Here is an 18,757-nt window from a genome sequence, read left to right on the forward strand (position 1 = left end):
TTCCTTGGGTGATTATGTGTCTCAGGGCTTTGTTACAAAGAAACGCAGGAGGATAGAGGGATGGCTGTTCTCCGATCAAAAGTAATGTCTAAAAATTAGATTGAAGTGGACATATTTTATCCGCATTTTTGTACATATGTGGGCTATTTTTGTCAGTGTATCTATATGTTTTTCATTCTGGATGACATTATGTCTTTACTGGAAAAAAGGAGCTCTATTGTGACGTTTATTTTGCTCGTGTTGCTGGTGTGTTACTGGGAAGCGGTGAGCGGACAGCTCTCCTACTCCGTCTCGGAGGAGGTAAATCCCGGGACTGCTGTTGGAAATATTGCCAAGGATCTGAATTTAAATGTGCATGACTTGGAAACGCGAAGGTTTCAGATTGTCACCGGAGCCAAGAGAAAATATTTCGAGGTAAATCTAAAGACTGGTGTTCTCTATGTGAACGACAGAATAGACAGAGAGGAGCTTTGTGTAAACGCTCTTAAATGTGCTATAAGTGTCGAGGCCGTAATACACGATCCTCTGAAACTATACCGTGTAGACATTTTTATTCTAGATGTAAATGACAACGCTCCGTCTTTTAATGATAAATCACAGTCTCTAGACGTGGCTGAAAGTACTTTACCTGGAGTAAAATTTGCTTTGTCACAAGCATCTGATGCAGACGTCGGAAAGAACACAGTTAATACATATATGCTTAGTCCCAACGAATATTTCTCTCTCGCTGCACAAAAAGGGGGAGATAGCATCACTGCTGAATTGGTGCTACAGAAAGGGTTAGACCGAGAAAAACAGCATGTGATTCATATCATTTTAACTGCTATCGATGGTGGAAATCCGCCGAAGTCTGGGACTTCCATGATTCGTATAAATGTTTTGGATATAAACGACAACACTCCAGTATTTAGTAGTCCTTTATACAAGACAAGGCTTTTTGAAAATATGCCGATAGGGACAACATTGATAACTCTTAATGCAACTGATGTTGATGATGGACTGAACAGTGAAATTATTTATTCTCTTCGTAGTAAAGATCAGGACCATATATTAGACACATTTAAAATTGGTCCAAACACTGGCATAATTACAGTGAAAGGGATCGTTGACTTTGAGGAACACAAAGCGTTTGAGATCCGAGTGCAAGCCAGCGACAAAGGCCAGCCTCCGATGGCAGCCCATTGTAAAGTCCTGGTAGAAGTAGTGGATCTCAACGACAATGCCCCAGAGATCACTGTGACGTCACTATTAGACAGCGTGAAGGAGGATTCCAAGTTGGGCACGGCCATAGCGCTCGTGTCTGTCCTCGATAAAGACGGAGGTAAAAATGGTATAGTGAAGTGTGATGTAGCTGGTGTTGTTCCATTTAAATTGGAAACAAACTATAATAACTATTATTCTTTGGTGGTAGACGGACCTCTGGACAGAGAGAGTCTTTCTCAGTATAATGTCACCATTAGAGCTACAGATGAAGGGACTCCGCCTCTCTCCAGCACCAGCATTATTACTGTACACGTTTCTGATGTCAATGACAACGCCCCACGCTTCTTAGAACCCGTAATCAATATATATGTAAAAGAGAACAGCCCTATCAGCACGATCATTAAAACAGTGTCAACAATAGATGATGACATTAATGAAAATGGACACGTGAGCTATTCATTTATAGACAGTAATAGTAACTTGCTACCGTTGTCTACGATGGTAAATATCAACTCAGACACTGGAGAAATAGTCAGCCTGCAATCGTTTAATTATGAAGAGTTAAAAACGTTCCAGTTTAAAGTTCAGGCCACAGACTCTGGTGTCCCTCCGCTCAGCAGCAACGTCACCGTGAAGGTTTTTATTCTGGATGAAAATGACAACAGTCCCGGGATTCTCGCACCCTACTCTGAGCACGGCTCTGTTAACTCTGAGAACATTCCCTACTCTGCTGAAGCAGGATACTTTGTGGCAAAGATCAGGGCTGTAGACGCAGACTCTGGCTACAATGCGCTGCTTTCTTATCACATCTCTGAGCCCAAGGGAACCAACCTCTTCCGAATCGGAACCAGCACAGGAGAGATACGGACTAAGAGGAGAATGAGTGACAATGACCTGAAAACTCACCCGTTGGTGGTGTTGGTTTCTGATGACGGAGAGCCCTCACTGTCAGCAACGGTGTCTATTGATGTAGTGGTGGTTGAAAACACCGGTGAAATCCAGACTCAATTCAGACATGTACCTCTAAAAGAGGAGAGCTTCTCTGATTTAAACCTGTATTTGCTGATCGCCATTGCCTCGGTGTCAGTTATATTTCTACTGAGTCTCATCAGTTTAATAGCTGTAAAATGCCACAGGACTGAGGGCACTTTCAACAGATACAGTCCTCCAATGATCACCACACACCCTGACGGGACCTGGTCGTACTCTAAATCTACTCAGCAGTATGACGCGTGTTTCAGCTCAGACACACTCAAGAGTGACGTAGTCGTGTTCCCTGCACCGTTTCCACCTGTAGATGGGGAGTTAATCAGTATTAATGGAGGAGAGACATTTAACAGGACTCAGACTTTACCCAACAAAGAGAAGGTAAGCTTGATGGAGTGTTTGAATCTATGTTTTAGTAAATAACAAACTTTTGCTTCCAGTCAAGCTTTTCCCCATCAACATATACCAGCTGTGTCTTCCTTATTTCCCCTTTTTAAGTGTGCTGCTCATTCAAGGACTTGTGGCATTATGTAATGTATCCAGAAACTCTGTATGTGACCAGTGGTCTTGCCAGATTGATAGGATTTTACTGTCAACAGTAGAAAACGACAACATGCTGTCCAGGGTGCTGAAATGCAGACCCACCATTGACTGAAACTGTCGTTAAAGTTAGAAGAGGTTGGTCTGGAAAAGCAATCTCTTTAGTTTGTGTTTTTATCAGTGAATACGTTCTTACATGTTGTTGCTCCACATTTAGCCAAATAGTGACTGTGTTAGGTATAAACGGAAGTCAGAACACTTCTTATCCAATGACTATGCTTGGTTTTCATACCGTTTGATGATTTCACCGCGAGGTGACAGTGTTGACCGTAATATTGAGAAGTTCTATGTTGAAAGACAAGGCTCCTCCCAGTTCCAGACGGTGATGATGTGTTTCAGGGCTTTGTTACAAAGAGACTAAGATGAAGGAGGAGAGTCGGGCTCTGATCAGACCGTATTTAATGTAGACATTTGATCGATCTGGACATACATTACTCTCATTCTTTGTTATGGCTTTTTGAGCAGTAATTTTTCAGTGGATCTATGAATTGTTCATGTTGGACGGAATGATGTCTTTACCGACGGGCCGAAGCTCTATTGGGACGTATTTTGTGCTCGTGCTGCTGGAGTGTTACTGGGAAGCGGTGTGCGGACAGCTCTCCTACTCCGTCTCGGAGGAGGTAAATCCGGGGACGGCTGTTGGAAATGTCGCTAAGGATTTAAATCTCAATGTGCAAGCCTTGGAATCCCGTAGATTTCAGATTGTTACTGGGTCAAATAAAAAATACTTTGACGTGAATCTAAAGACCGGTTTCCTGTACGTGAACGAGAGGATAGATCGAGAGGAGCTTTGTGCAAAGGTTCCCACATGTACAGTCCGTGTAGAGGCCGTTATCAACAACCCTTTAAAGCTTTACCGTTTGGAAGTTAACGTTTTAGATGTTAATGACCATAACCCGTCCTTTATTACTAAATCACAAAATATTGACATCGCTGAGAACACTTTACCTGGAATGAGATTTCCCCTGCTATCGGCCTACGACGCTGATGTAGGTAAGAATGGAATAAACACTTATACGCTCAGTTCAAATGAATATTTCTCCTTAGCTGTACATAAAGGAGGAGATAGTGTTTCTGCTGACTTAGTGTTGCAGAAAACATTAGACCGAGAGAAACAGCCTGTATTAAAGCTTACTTTAACTGCTGAAGATGGAGGAACACCCCCTAAAAAGGGAACGTCAGAAATAATTATTAATGTTTTAGACAATAACGATAACTCACCAGTGTTTGACAAAGCCTTGTATAAGACTCGCATTTTCGAAAATGTTCCGATTGGAACCACAGTCATGATTTTGAATGCGAAAGACGCTGATGAAGGAACGAACAAAGAGATAGTGTACACTTTAAGTACAAAAGAGCAAGACCAAATCCTGGAAGCATTCGAAATAGACCCAGTAACAGGCATATTGATAACAAAAGGCAATATTGACTTTGAGGATCACAAAGCGTTTGAGATCCGTGCTCAGGCCACCGACAAAGGCCAGCCCCCGATGGCAGCGCATTGTAAAGTCCTGGTAGAAGTAATGGATCTCAACGACAATGCCCCAGAGATCACTGTGACGTCACTAGTAGACACGGTGAAAGAGGACGCCAATTTAGGCACTGCCATAGCGTTAGTGTCTGTCCTCGATAAAGATGGAGGTAAAAACGGCATAGTGACGTGTTTTGTAGCCAACACAGTTCCATTTAAATTGGAGACAAACTATAAAAACTATTATTCTTTGGTCATAGACGGACCTCTGGACAGAGAGAGTGTTTCTCAGTATAACGTCACCATTACAGCTACAGATGAAGGGAGCCCGCCTCTCTCCAGCACCAGCATTATTACTGTCCACGTTTCTGATGTCAATGACAATGTGCCACGCTTCTTAGAACCCGTAATCAATGTATATGTAAAAGAGAACAGCCCTATCGGCACGATCATTAAAACAGTGTCAACAATAGATGATGACGTTAATGAAAACGGACAGGTGAGCTATTCATTTGTGGACAATAAGAGCAGTTCGTTACCGTTGTCTACGATGGTGAATATACACGCAGAGACTGGAGACATAGTCAGCCTGCAATCGTTTAATTATGAAGAGTTAAAAACCTTCCAGTTTAAAGTTCAGGCCACAGACTCTGGTGTCCCTCCGCTCAGCAGCAACGTCACCGTGAACGTTTATATCCTGGACGACAATGACAACCATCCTGGGATTCTCGCGCCCTACTCTGAGCACAGCTCTGTTAACTCTGAGAACATTCCCTACTCTGCTGAAGCGGGCTACTTTGTGGCCAAGATAAGGGCTGTAGACGCAGACTCTGGCTACAATGCGCTACTTTCCTATCACATCTCCGAACCCAAGGGAACCAACCTCTTCCGCATCGGAACAAGCACAGGAGAGATACGGACTAAGAGGAGAATGAGTGACAATGACCTGAAAACTCACCCGTTGTTGGTGTTGGTTTCTGATAACGGAGAGCCTTCACTGTCAGCGACAGTGTCTATTGATGTTGTGGTGGTCGAAAGCACAGGTGAAATTCAGACGCAATTCAGAAATATGCCCCTAAAGGAGGAGAGCTTCTCTGATTTAAACTTGTATTTGCTGATCGCCACGGCCTCAGTGTCGGTGATATTTCTACTGAGCCTCATCAGTTTAATAGCTGTAAAATGCCACAGGACCGAAGCCAGTTTCAACAGATACAGTCCTCAAATGATCACCACACACCCTGACGGGAGCTGGTCATATTCTAAATCTGCTCAGCAGTATGACGTCTGTTTCAGCTCAGACACACTCAAGAGTGACGTAGTAGTGTTCCCTGCACCGCTTCCGCCTGTAGATGCCGAGTTGATCAGTATCAACGGAGGAGACACTTTTTACCGGACTCAGACATTACCAAACAAAGAAAAGGTAAGAGTGAAACCTGTCTACTCAGTTTAGTGCAGATGATGATATTGCATTGTAGGCCTATTCATTTTGATACTTTTATTTATTTATTTATTTGTGTTGATATTTTCCCTCACTGTCAAAGTATTTTACAACCGCACTATCTATTGTACTGAACGGAAACACGATTTCAAACTGACGCAGTCTATGTTTTAATAGCACATGAACTTGGGCAAATACAGGTCACCTATGTTTTTTAATAGGATTATTTAACAGTTCATAATTTGTGCCCGGCCTCTTTTTTCATCTTATTTGGGTAGAACCTCAGTCCGGTCTGAGGTTAGATTGTGCTAAAGGCTCACCATGGAAATTAGTATGAATTTATAATATTTCATGTATCTGCACCAGTTAACCGTCTTGATTTTACATTTTCTATTATTATTATTATTTGGTATTGGGTGAAACTTAATCCTTACGATTATTATCGGGGAAACAATCTCTAGAGCCATATATTATATTTGTCACCAGGAGGAGACAGTGTTGACCGTAGAATTGAACATTTCTGTGAGGAAATTCTAGGCCCCTCCCAGTATCATACGGGGATTGTGTATCTCAAGGCTTTTTTTACAAAGAGACGCAAGAAGAGGGAGGATGGTTGAGCCCCGATCAGAGTTCATGCTGTAGAAACACAACTGGTTTTGCATGTAGTTGGATGTGTTATTCAATTCTTCGCACTTAGAATGAGGATATACAGTGGATGTAAACTCGGCTAGTGTTGGATGTTATTATGTCTTTACCGACACGACGAAGCTCTATTGTGGCACATTTGGTGCTCGTGCTACTGGAGTGTTATTTGGAAACAGTGTGGGGACAGCTCTCCTACTCCGTCTCAGAGGAGGTAAACCCCGGGACTGTTGTTGGAAATATCGCCAAGGATCTGAACCTAAACGTTCAAGAACTGGAATATCGTAGGTTTCATATTGTTACTGGGACCAAAGGAAAATATTTCGAGGTAAATCTAAAGACTGGTGTTCTCTTTGTGAACGAGAGAATAGACAGAGAAGAGCTGTGTGCAAAGGCTCCGACGTGCACTCTAAGTGTGGAGGCCGTTATAAACGATCCATTGAAGCTTTACCGCGTTGAAATACATATTTTAGATGTAAATGACAATGGTCCGTCTTTTAGTGCAATATCTCAAGTCGTAGACATAACCGAAAACACTTTACCTGGAGCGAGATTCCCTCTTTCAGAGGCTAATGATGCGGACTATGGTAAGAATGGATTAAATACATATACACTGAGTAACAATGATTTTTTTTCTCTGGCAGTCCATAAGGGACGTGAGAGTGCGTCTGCTGAGTTAGTTCTACAGAAACCTTTAGACCGAGAGAAACAGTCTGTTATCCAGCTCACACTCACGGCAGTAGACGGAGGTAATCCTCCGAGGTCTGGCAAATCAAATATCATTATTAATGTTTTAGACATAAACGATAACGCTCCAGTCTTTAGCAAAGCTTTGTACAAAACCCGTGTGTCTGAAAATATTGCCATAGGCACGACAATAATCACGTTGAATGCAACAGACGCAGATGAAGGCATTAATGGTAAAATCACCTACTCTCTTAGACAAAAAGACCAAGAGAATCTTTTGAATCTTTTCCATGTAGATCCGATTACGGGCGTGTTAACGGTTAAAGGAATAATTGACCATGAAAAAAATAGTGCTTTTGAGGTCCGTGTACAAGTACATGACGGAGCAACACCCCCGATGACTTCTCATTCAAAACTACTGATAGAAGTATTGGATCAAAACGACAATGCCCCAGTAATTACTGTGACGTCACTTTTAGACAGAGTAAAGGAGGACGCCAAACTGGGCACTGCCATAGCACTGGTGTCTGTCCTCGACATAGATGGAGGCAAAAACGGGATTGTGAAGTGTGATATAACCAACAAAGTCCCCTTTAAATTGGAAACAAACTATAAGAACTATTATTCTTTAGTAGTAGACGGATTTCTTGACAGAGAGAGCGTTTCCAAATATAACGTCACCATCACAGCTACAGATGAAGGAACCCCTTCTCTCTCCAGCAACAGCGTTATTACTGTGCACGTTTCTGATGTCAATGACAACGCGCCGCGCTTCTCAGAAGCCGCGATCAATGTTTACGTTAAAGAGAACAGCCCTGTTGGAAATGTCATTCAAACAGTGTCTGCTTTAGATTATGACGTCGGTGAAAATTGTCAGTTGAGCTACTCATTTACGGACATTAACTCTTTATCGTTGTCTACGATGGTGAAAATAAACTCAGAGACAGGAGAGATAGTGAGCCTGCAGTCTTTTAACTACGAGGAGTTAAAAACGTTCCAGTTTAAAGTTCAGGCCACAGACTCTGGTGTTCCTGCTCTCAGCGGCAACGTCACCGTGAACGTTTATATCCTGGATGACAATGACAACAGTCCCGGGATTCTCGCGCCCTACTCTGAGCACGGCTATGTTAACTCTGAGAACATTCCCTACTCTGCTGAAGCGGGCTACTTTGTGGCCAAGATCAGGGCTGTAGACGCAGACTCTGGCTACAATGCGCTGCTTTCTTATCACATCTCTGAGCCCAAGGGAACCAACCTCTTCCGCATAGGAACCAGCACAGGAGAGATACGGACTAAAAGGAGAATGAGTGACAATGACCTGAAAACTCACCCTTTGGTGGTGGTGGTTTCTGACAACGGAGAGCCTTCACTGTCATCGACGGTGTCTATTGATGTAGTGGTGGTTGAAAACACCGGAGAAGTCAAGACTCAATTCAGACATGTACCTCTAAAGGAGGAGAGCTTCTCTGATTTAAACCAGTATTTGCTGATCGCCATTGCCTCAGTGTCAGTGATCTTTTTACTGAGTCTCATCAGTTTAATAGCTGTAAAATGCCACAGGACAGAGGGTAGTTTCAACAGATACAGCCCTCCAATGATCACCACACACCCTGACGGGAGCTGGTCGTACTCTAAATCAACTCAGCAGTATGACGTGTGTTTCAGTTCAGACACACTGAAGAGTGATGTAGTGGTGTTCCCTGCATCATTTCCACCTGTGGATGCGGAGTTGATCAGTATTAACGAAGGAGACACATTTAACCGGACTCAGACATTACCCAACAAAGAAAAGGTAAGATAACACTGTTTTACTGACCAATATTAAAGTAAATTATATGCTACTTGCATCGGTTCTTTGACTTATAAACTTGTAGTTTTCGTTTGGGCTCTCAGAAGTTAAAGAAGGCTGTTGGTTTACAGTATACCGACTTTGAAGTTATACACACTCTGTATTGAAAAGCATTTTTCGCTGTCCAGGACGGTGTCTCTGGTGTTGTCCATGGTGCTGAACATATGTTTTGTTTTCGCTTTTCAAGTACTACCAGTTTGGCTTTTAAAAACGTCTTATATTCACCTTTCTTTCGGACTCAAGTCTAGTAGCCTACCTTCACCATACGTTTTAACCAAACATACGTAAGCTATAACTGCCTAACTGTATACTATTGCCATACACCATATGTGTTTCCACGGAGGCCTACATATTTCTTTAGGTTTAACATGGCAAACCTTTGAGTGAACCATCACACGATGTCGCTGAAGACCACAGGAATTAACTTGTTTGACGCTGTTTCATGACTCCTCCTTCCTGGAGGAGAGAAAAAAAGCATTATTCCGGTATGCTTCATGTAGGGTAACACTCATACGTTGATTGAACGGAGATGAAGTCGCAGTTTGCAAAATTGGATCATTACACATTTTGTTAATGAATGAAACTTTTGGATACTAGCATTGATCAGGAGCAGTTATGGTTCGTCGAAGACAAAGAGAATGCGTTTGGATTCAGTGTGTCGCTTTGCTTTGTTTAGCTGACTGGTCTGCAGCGCAGATATATTACTCCGTATCAGAGGAGGTGGACAAAGGCACATTTGTGGGGGACCTCGCGAAGGATTTAAACCTTAACGTCCAAGAACTGGAATCCAGGGGTCTTCGTATTGTTTCAGGATACAGCAAGAGCTATTTCGATGTAAATGTGAGAACGGGATTTCTCTATGTTGTCGAGCGGATAGACAGAGAGCAGCTTTGTCCGAATACGGTAAAGTGTTCTTTAAATATACAGGCCATATTGAATAATCCGGTGCAGCTCCATCGCATAGAGGTAAACATTTTAGATGTAAATGATAATGCACCGTCATTTGATGAAAAGTTGTACACTTTTAATATTTCTGAATCATCATCGCCTGGCCAGCGATATTTGCTACCGATAGCAATTGATGCAGACACGGGCAGTAACTCGGTAAAGAGCTACAAGCTGAGCCCGAATGAACATTTCTCTCTGGATGTACAGAGCGGAGGAGAGCAGAGCGTGTCTGCTGAGTTAATTCTAGAGAAAGTTTTAGACAGAGAGAAACAGGCAGTGATTAAAATCATTTTGACCGCTGTAGATGGAGGAAAGCCTCCGAGATCAGGAACTTTACAGATTGTTGTTAACGTTATAGATGTCAACGATAACCCGCCAACATTCAGCAAACCACTGTATAAGGTCAGTGTTAGTGAAAATATCGTATTTGGAACAACAGTTATTATATTGAATGCTACTGACTTGGACGAGGGAGAGAACGGTAAGATTGTATATTCCTTTATCAAACGTGGTAAAGTGAATCCCTCGGACATGTTTGATATTAATCCTGACACTGGTGAAATTACTGTTAAAGGTAATTTGAATTATGAGGAAACTCCTGCATTTGAAATCAGAGTTCAGGCAACAGACCAGGGAATCTCACCCCATAGTGCTCATGGTAAATTGTTAGTAGAAATAATGGACGTCAATGACAACTCTCCAGAAATCTCAATGACGTCATTAGTTAACCCAGTGAAAGAAGATGCTGAGATAGGGACAGTGGTTGCTTTAATCACTGTTACAGACGCAGATGGAGGAAATAATGGCATAACCAACTGTAAACTTTTAGGATCTGTACCATTTAAGTTAAAATATAATTACAAAAACGATTATTCGTTAGTTGTTGACGGGCCGCTTGACAGAGAGAGTGTTTCTCAGTATAACGTCACCATTACAGCTACAGATGAAGGGACTCCGCCTCTCTCCAGCACCAGCATTATTACTATACACGTTTCAGATGTCAATGACAACGCTCCAGGGTTCTCAAGTCCCGTGATTAATTGCTATGTTAAAGAAAACAGTCCAGTTGGAGCTGTTGTATACACAATGACAGCCTTAGATCCAGATATGGACGAAAATGCAAAACTAACTTATTCATTAGTTAACAGTTTATCCAAAAGCATCTCAATTACGTCTGCTGTAAATGTGAACTCAGAGACTGGAGAAATAGTCAGCCTGCAGTCTTTTAACTATGAAGAGTTAAAAACTTTCCAGTTTAAAGTTCAGGCCACAGATTATGGTGTCCCTCCGCTCAGCGGCAACGTCACCGTGAACGTTTTCATTCTGGATGAAAATGACAACAGTCCCGGGATTCTCGCGCCCTATTCTGAGCACGGTTCTGTTAACTCTGAGAACATTCCCTACTCTGCTGAAGCAGGCTACTTTGTTGCTAAGATCAGGGCTGTAGACGCAGACTCTGGCTACAATGCGTTGCTTTCTTATCACATCTCTGAACCCAAAGGAACCAACCTCTTCCGAATCGGAACCAGCACAGGAGAGATACGGACTAAGAGGAGAATGAGTGACAATGACCTGAAAACTCACCCGTTGGTGGTGGTGGTTTCTGACAACGGAGAGCCCTCACTGTCAGCGACGGTGTCTATTGATGTAGTGGTGGTTGAAAGCACAGGTGAAATAAAGACTCAATTCAGACATGTGCCAGTAAAGGAGGAGAGCTTCTCTGATCTAAACCTATATTTGCTGATCGCCATTGCCTCAGTGTCAGTGATCTTTCTACTGAGCCTCATCAGTTTAATAGCTGTAAAATGCCACAGGACTGAGGGCACTTTCAACAGATACAGTCCCCCAATGATCACCACAAATCCTGATGGGAGCTGGTCATATTCTAAATCTACTCAGCAGTATGACGTGTGTTTCAGTTCAGACACACTGAAGAGTGATGTAGTGGTGTTCCCTGCACCACTTCCGCCTGTAGATGCAGAGTTGATCAGTATTAACGGAGGAGACACATTTAACAGGACTCAGACATTACCCAACAAAGAAAAGGTAAGATACAATTGTTCTAAGGCCAATATTAAAGTAAATTACATGCTACTTGCATCGGTTCTTTGACTTATAAACTTGTAGTTTTCGTTTGGGCTCTCAGAAGTTAAAGAATGCTGTTGGTTTACAGTAGACTGACTATACAGTTATACACACTGTGTATTGAAAAGCATTTTGCGCTGTCCAGGGTATTTTCTCTGGTGCTGTCCATGGTGCTGAATAGATGTTCTGTTTTCGCTTTTCATGTCTACAGTTTGGCTTTTTAAAACGTCTTATGTTCAATACTTTTGTGATATTTATTTCAGACTCAAGTCGTTTTAAGCAAACATACGTGCAATATAACTGACTAACTGTTTACTCTTGTAACACATCATGTGCGTTGCCAATCGACACCAAGGCCAAACTATTTCTTAAAGTTTAACATATCAGACTTTTGAGTGAACCATCACACGATGTCGCTGAAGACCACAAGAATGAACTTGTTCGAAGCTGTTTCATGACTCCTCCTTCCTGGAGGAGAAGAAAAAAACATTATTCCGGTATGCTTCGTGTAGCGTAACACTCGTACGTTGGTTGAACGGAGATGAAGTCGCAGTTTGCAAAATTGGATAATAACACATTTTGTTCATGAATGACACTTTTGGATACTAGCATTCATCAGGAGCAGTTATGGTTCGTCGAAGACAAAGAGAAGGCGTTTGGATTCAGTGTGTCACGTTGCTTTGTTTAGCTGACTGGTCTGCAGCGCAGATAGCTTACTCCGTATCAGAGGAGGTGGACAAAGGCACTTTTGTGGGGGATCTCACGAAGGATTTAAACCTTAACGTCCAGGAACTGGAGTCCAGGGGTCTTCGTATTGTTTCTGAATACGGCAAGAGCTATTTCGATGTAAATGTGAGAACGGGATTTCTCTATGTTGTCGAGCGGATAGACAGAGAGCAGCTTTGTCCGAATACGGTAAAGTGTTCGTTAAATATACAGGCCATATTGAGTAATCCTGTGCAGTTTCATCGCATAGAGGTAAACATTTTAGATGTAAATGATAATGCGCCATCATTTGATGAAAAGTTGTACACTTTTAATATTTCTGAATCATCATCACCGGGAGAGCGATATCTGCTACCGATAGCAATTGACACAGACACGGGTAGTAACTCGGTAAAGAGCTACAAGCTGAGCCCGAATGAACATTTCTCCCTAGATGTGCAGAGCGGAGGAGAGCAGAGTGTGTCTGCTGAGTTAGTGCTGGAGAAAGCTTTAGACAGAGAGAAACAGTCAGTGATTAAGATCATTTTGACCGCTGTAGATGGAGGAAAACCTCAAAGATCAGGCACATTACAGATCAATGTTAACGTAATGGATATAAATGATAATTCCCCCACATTTAGCAAACCACTGTATAAGGTCCGTGTTAGTGAAAATATCTCGTTGGGAACGAAAGTTATTATATTGAATGCGACTGACTTAGACGACGGAGAGAATGGTAAGATTGTATATTCCTTCATCAAACGTGGTAAAGTGAATCCCTCTGACATGTTTGATATTAATTCTGACACTGGGGAAATTACTGTTAAAGGTAATTTGAATTATGAGGAAACTCCTGCATACGAAATTAGAGTTCAGGCGACGGACCAGGGACCCTCGCCCCGTAGTGCACATGGTAAACTGTTAGTAGAAATAATTGACGTCAATGACAACTCTCCAGCAATATCTTTGACGTCATTAATTAACCCAGTGAAAGAAGATGCTAAGATAGGGACAGTCGTCGCTTTAATCACTGTTAAAGACGCAGATGGAGGAAAGAATGGCATTACCAACTGTACACTTTTAGGATCTTTACCATTTAAGATCAAATATAATTACAAAAACGATTATTCGCTAGTTGTTGACGGGCCTCTTGACAGAGAGAGTGTTTCTCAATATAACGTCACCATTACAGCTGCAGATGAAGGGACTCCGCCAATCTCCAGCACCAGCATTATTACTATACACGTTTCAGATGTCAATGACAACGCTCCAGGGTTCTTGGGTCCCGTGATTAACTGTTATGTTAAAGAAAATAGTCCAGTCGGAGCTGTTTTATACACAATGACAGCCTTAGATCCAGATCTGCATGAAAATGCTAAAATAACTTATTCATTAGTGAACACTTTGTCAGTAACGTCTGCTGTAAATGTGAACTCAGAGACTGGAGACATAGTCAGCCTGCAGTCTTTTAACTATGAAGAGTTGAAAACGTTCCAGTTTAAAGTTAAGGCCACAGACTCTGGTGTTCCTCCGCTCAGCAGCAACGTCACCGTGAACGTTTATGTCCTGGATGAAAATGACAACAGTCCCGGGATTCTCGCACCCTACTCTGAGCACGGCTCTGTTAACTCTGAGAACATTCCCTACTCTGCTGAAGCGGGCTACTTTGTGGCCAAGATCAGGGCTGTAGACGCAGACTCTGGCTACAATGCGTTGCTTTCTTATCACATCTCTGAGCCCAAGGGAACCAACCTATTCCGCATCGGAACCAGCACAGGGGAAATAAGGACTAAGAGGAGAATGAGTGACAATGACCTGAAAACTCACCCATTGGTGGTGTTGGTTTCTGATAACGGAGAGCCTTCACTGTCAGCGACGGTGTCTATTGATGTAGTGGTGGTTGAAAGCACAGGTGAAATCCAGACTCAATTTAGACATGTATCACTAACGGAGGAGAGCTTTTCTGATTTAAACCTGTATTTGCTTATCGCCATTGCCTCGGTGTCAGTGATCTTTTTACTGAGTCTCATCAGTTTAATAGCTGTAAAATGCCACAGGACAGAGGGTAGTTTCAACAGATACAGCCCTCCAATGATCACCACACACCCTGACGGGAGCTGGTCGTACTCTAAATCTACTCAGCAGTATGACGTGTGTTTCAGCTCAGACACACTGAAGAGTGACGTAGTCGTATTCCCTGCACCGTTTCCGCCTGTAGATGCAGAGTTGATCAGTATTACCGAAGGAGACACTTTTAACCGGACTCAGACATTACCCAACACAGATAAGGTAAGAATAAGTGGCTAAACTGAGTGCAGTAGTATCTGATGTTGATGGTGGTTTTATATGTAGCCTACTTTTTGGCCTATGACTAAATATTATGAATCAATTGTTGATAATAGTGTTTACATCATTAAAGTTTCATATATATATATATACTATAACGTGATTTAAACATCTGAACTTGATTGTTTTTGCCTTCTGTTTTGTGCTCAGCTTTGACCTTAGTTGTATTTGTATTATTTTGTATATTTTTACTTGTGGGCAACAACTGTAGATTGTCTTTCCTTTCTCGTTAGGAGGTCTTCATTTTCCAATGCAATTTCAATCTTTACACGTGTTTTCTACAGCAAATGTTGTCTACTTGCATATGTGAAATACCTTATCCGAAAGGTTTCCATTAGTGATATTTCTTCAGTTTTGGGGACTATAGTTCACGTGAGAAAAAAAAATACTAAGAAAATCAACGGCCACCGTTTTATGCAACACATAATTATAAAATAGAGCAATAAGAAAAGCATGCAAAATACAACACATGGTGTCGCAGCAGACCGCCTGAGTGAATGTGTTCACTGGTTTTCTGACTCCACCTCTTGGAAATATAAAACGTCACTGGTCACATCACACTGCCTTTGTGACTATGAGCCTTACAAAAAGGATAAGGAATGGCGTGTGTAGACAATGTCTGAAAAAACGGAATGTTGTATACTGAATGGATAACTCATCCCTATCTGGATTCGTGTTGTTTTCAACAGCAATGGGTCGTCAAAGACAAAGAGCAATTGTGTTCATTCGTTGCGTCGCGCTGCTTTGTTTAGCTGACTGGTCTGCAGCGCAGATATCCTACTCCGTTTCGGAGGAGGTGGACAAAGGGACATTCGTGGGGAATCTTGTAAAGGATTTAAAACTTAATTTACAGGAACTGGATTCTAGGACTCTTAGGATCGTTTCTGGACACAGTAAAAAATACTTTGATGCGGATTTAAAAACTGGAATAGTTTACGTCAACGAGAGGATAGACAGAGAGAAGCTCTGTCCGAACACGGTAAAGTGCTCGTTAAACATTGAGGCGATATTAAACAATCCTATGCATCTCAGTCGCATTGAAGTTAATATTTTAGACATAAATGATAACACTCCATATTTCCTAGAAGAACTACACTTACTGAATATAACTGAAGCTGCATACCCTGGTGAAAGGTATCCTCTGCCGATAGCAAACGACGCAGATACTGGAACTAACACCATCAAAAGCTACAATCTGAGCCCAAATGAACATTTCTCATTGGATATACAGAGCGGGGGAGAGCAAAGTCTGTCTGCCGAGTTAGTGTTACAGAAAGCTTTGGACAGAGAGAAACAGCCGGTGATTCAGCTCATTTTGACTGCTCTAGATGGAGGAAAACCTCATAGAACAGGGACTTTACAGATCACTATATATGTAGAAGATGTTAATGACAATGCGCCTACGTTTAGCAAGCCGCTTTACAAGGTTAGTGTTCCTGAAAATGTTTCATTAGGAACACAACTATTACGGCTGACCGCTACAGACCTTGACGAAGGTATAAATGGCGAGGTTGTGTATTCTCTGGTAGGGCGAGGTGGTTCAAGAAATGCGGATGCATTTGCTATCCATCCAGAAACTGGCGTGATAACAGTTAAGGTTCATTTAGATTACGAAGAGACGGCTGCTTATGAAATCAGAGCAGAGGCCATGGATCGCGGACATTCATCAAGGAAAGCATATTGTAAAATTTTAGTTGATCTCGTTGATGTTAACGACAATGCCCCTGAAATCACGGTGACGTCACTCATGAGCCCAGTAAAAGAGGATTCTGAAATGGGCACAGTGGTTGCTTTGGTGAAAGTGTCAGACAAGGACGCAAAACAGAATGGCCTCACCAAGTGTAGCTTAGTTGGGCCTGTACCTTTTAAATTGAAGTCCAATTATAAGAACTATTATTCTTTAGTCGTTGACGGGTCTCTGGACAGAGAAAATGTTTCTCAGTATAGCGTCACAGTCACAGCTACGGATGAAGGGACTCCACCTCTCTCCAGCACCAGCATTATTATTGTACACGTTTCTGATGTCAATGACAACGCGCCATGCTTCTCAGAACCCGTGATCAATGTCTATGTTAAGGAGAACAGTCCAGTGGGAGCTGTCATAAACACAATGACTGCTTTGGATCCAGATCTTCATGAAAATGCTAAAACGACATATTCATTATTGGACAGTTTTTCGAAAATAATCTCAATAACGTCTGCTGTAACTGTTAACTCTGAGACTGGAGAAATAGTCAGCCTGCAGTCTTTTAACTATGAGGAGTTAAAAAGTTTCCAGTTTAACGTTCAGGCCACAGACTCTGGTGTTCCTCCGCTTAGCAGCAACGTCACCGTGAACGTTTTTATCCTGGATGAGAATGACAACAATCCCGGGATTCTCGCGCCCTATTCTGAGCACGGCTCTGTTAACTCTGAGAACATTCCCTACTCTGCTGAAGCGGGCTACTTTGTGGCCAAGATCAGGGCTGTAGACGCAGACTCAGGCTACAATGCGCTGCTTTCTTATCACATCTCTGAGCCCAAGGGAACCAACCTCTTCCGCATCGGAACCAGCACAGGAGAGATACGGACTAAAAGGAGAATGAGTGACAATGACCTGAAAACTCACCCGTTGGTGGTGTTGGTTTCTGATAACGGAGAGCCTTCACTGTCAGCGACGGTGTCTATTGATGTAGTGGTGGTTGAAAGCACAGGTGAAATCCAGACTCAATTTAGACATGTATCACTAACGGAGGAGAGCTTTTCTGATTTAAACCTGTATTTGCTTATCGCCATTGCCTCGGTGTCAGTGATCTTTTTAATGAGTCTCATCAGTTTAATAGTTGTAAAATGCAACAGGACAGAGGGCACTTTCAACGGATACAGCCCTCCAATGATCACCACACATCCTGACGGGACGTGGTCGTACTCTAAATCTACTCAGCAGTATGATGTGTGCTTCAGCTCAGACACACTGAAGAGTGACGTGGCGGTGTTTCCTGCACCGTTTCCACCTGTAGATTCAGAGTTGATCAGTATTAACGAAGGAGACACTTTTAACCGGACCCAAACATTACCCAACAAGGAAAAGGTATGTAAAGCAGGCTATGTTAGCCAACATGATGTGTTCGAAGTCCTAGTACCCTTAACATTGTGATTAATTGTTAGTTCATCAAATAATATTGAACTCGGATGGCCTTTGTCTTTGACTGCGTGTGAAGCGGTGACGTGACGTTGTCCATGGTGCTGAAGCTCTTATCAGCCTGCTTCGGCACCATGGACAACGTCACGTCACCGCTTCACACGCAGTCAAACGGGTATATATATATATATATATATATATATATATATATATATATATATATATATATATATATATATATATATATATATATATATATAGCATATCAAGACTTCTGTTTCGGCTGCATATAATTTTGTGCATGACTATTAGACTACTCTAGCTCTGTTGGCCTGTATTATTTTAAAATCAAATCGCTACTTTGTGCACTCATCTCGAGAGTAGGAACCATAATAACGTTAACTCATGCATGTGAAATTCAACTAGGCTTGCGTGCAAACTCACGGTGTCGCTCCAGACCATGGGAAACAGTGTGGTCCCTCACAGTTTTTTTCCCCTCAAACTCCACCTCCCTGAATGAGAAACGTGTTTTGTCACTGTTTTTCAATGCTGGTTTAAGAGATAGGCTACTCTCGTTTTTTGAGATGTAGAGAGCAGGGCACGGTAAACATTCCTGTAAAATAGCATAACATACCATTTTTGAATTTCTGGCTTGATGGATCGTGGATTATATTG

At 42.2% G+C, this 18,757-nt stretch overlaps 1 protein-coding gene, 1 long non-coding RNA gene and 5 pseudogenes across 2 annotated transcripts in view; 6 read left to right on the plus strand and 1 right to left on the minus strand.

Annotated features, from left to right (window-relative positions):
• The window catches only part of LOC146302342 (uncharacterized), a 74,468-nt gene that overhangs the window by 8,648 nt on the left and 47,063 nt on the right, over positions 1 to 18,757 (minus strand). The window lies entirely within an intron of this gene.
• LOC146302344 (protocadherin alpha-3 pseudogene) lies at positions 190 to 2,845 on the plus strand (annotated as a pseudogene).
• LOC146302345 (protocadherin alpha-4 pseudogene) lies at positions 3,282 to 5,711 on the plus strand (annotated as a pseudogene).
• LOC146302346 (protocadherin alpha-3 pseudogene) lies at positions 6,445 to 8,829 on the plus strand (annotated as a pseudogene).
• LOC146302347 (protocadherin alpha-8 pseudogene) lies at positions 9,493 to 12,091 on the plus strand (annotated as a pseudogene).
• LOC146302348 (protocadherin alpha-2 pseudogene) lies at positions 12,538 to 14,922 on the plus strand (annotated as a pseudogene).
• Positions 15,653 to 18,757, plus strand: part of LOC146302349 (protocadherin alpha-C2-like) — a 41,166-nt gene continuing 38,061 nt past the window's right edge. The window contains exon 1 of the mRNA XM_084679419.1: positions 15,653 to 18,031. Coding sequence (XP_084535545.1) covers positions 15,653 to 18,031 — 2,379 coding nt within the window. The remainder of the gene's footprint in view (positions 18,032 to 18,757) is intronic.

This window comes from Hypomesus nipponensis, chromosome 1 (genome assembly GCF_054491055.1).
Source record: "Hypomesus nipponensis isolate SF chromosome 1, ASM5449105v1, whole genome shotgun sequence".
Classification (NCBI taxonomy): Eukaryota; Metazoa; Chordata; class Actinopteri; order Osmeriformes; family Osmeridae; genus Hypomesus; species Hypomesus nipponensis.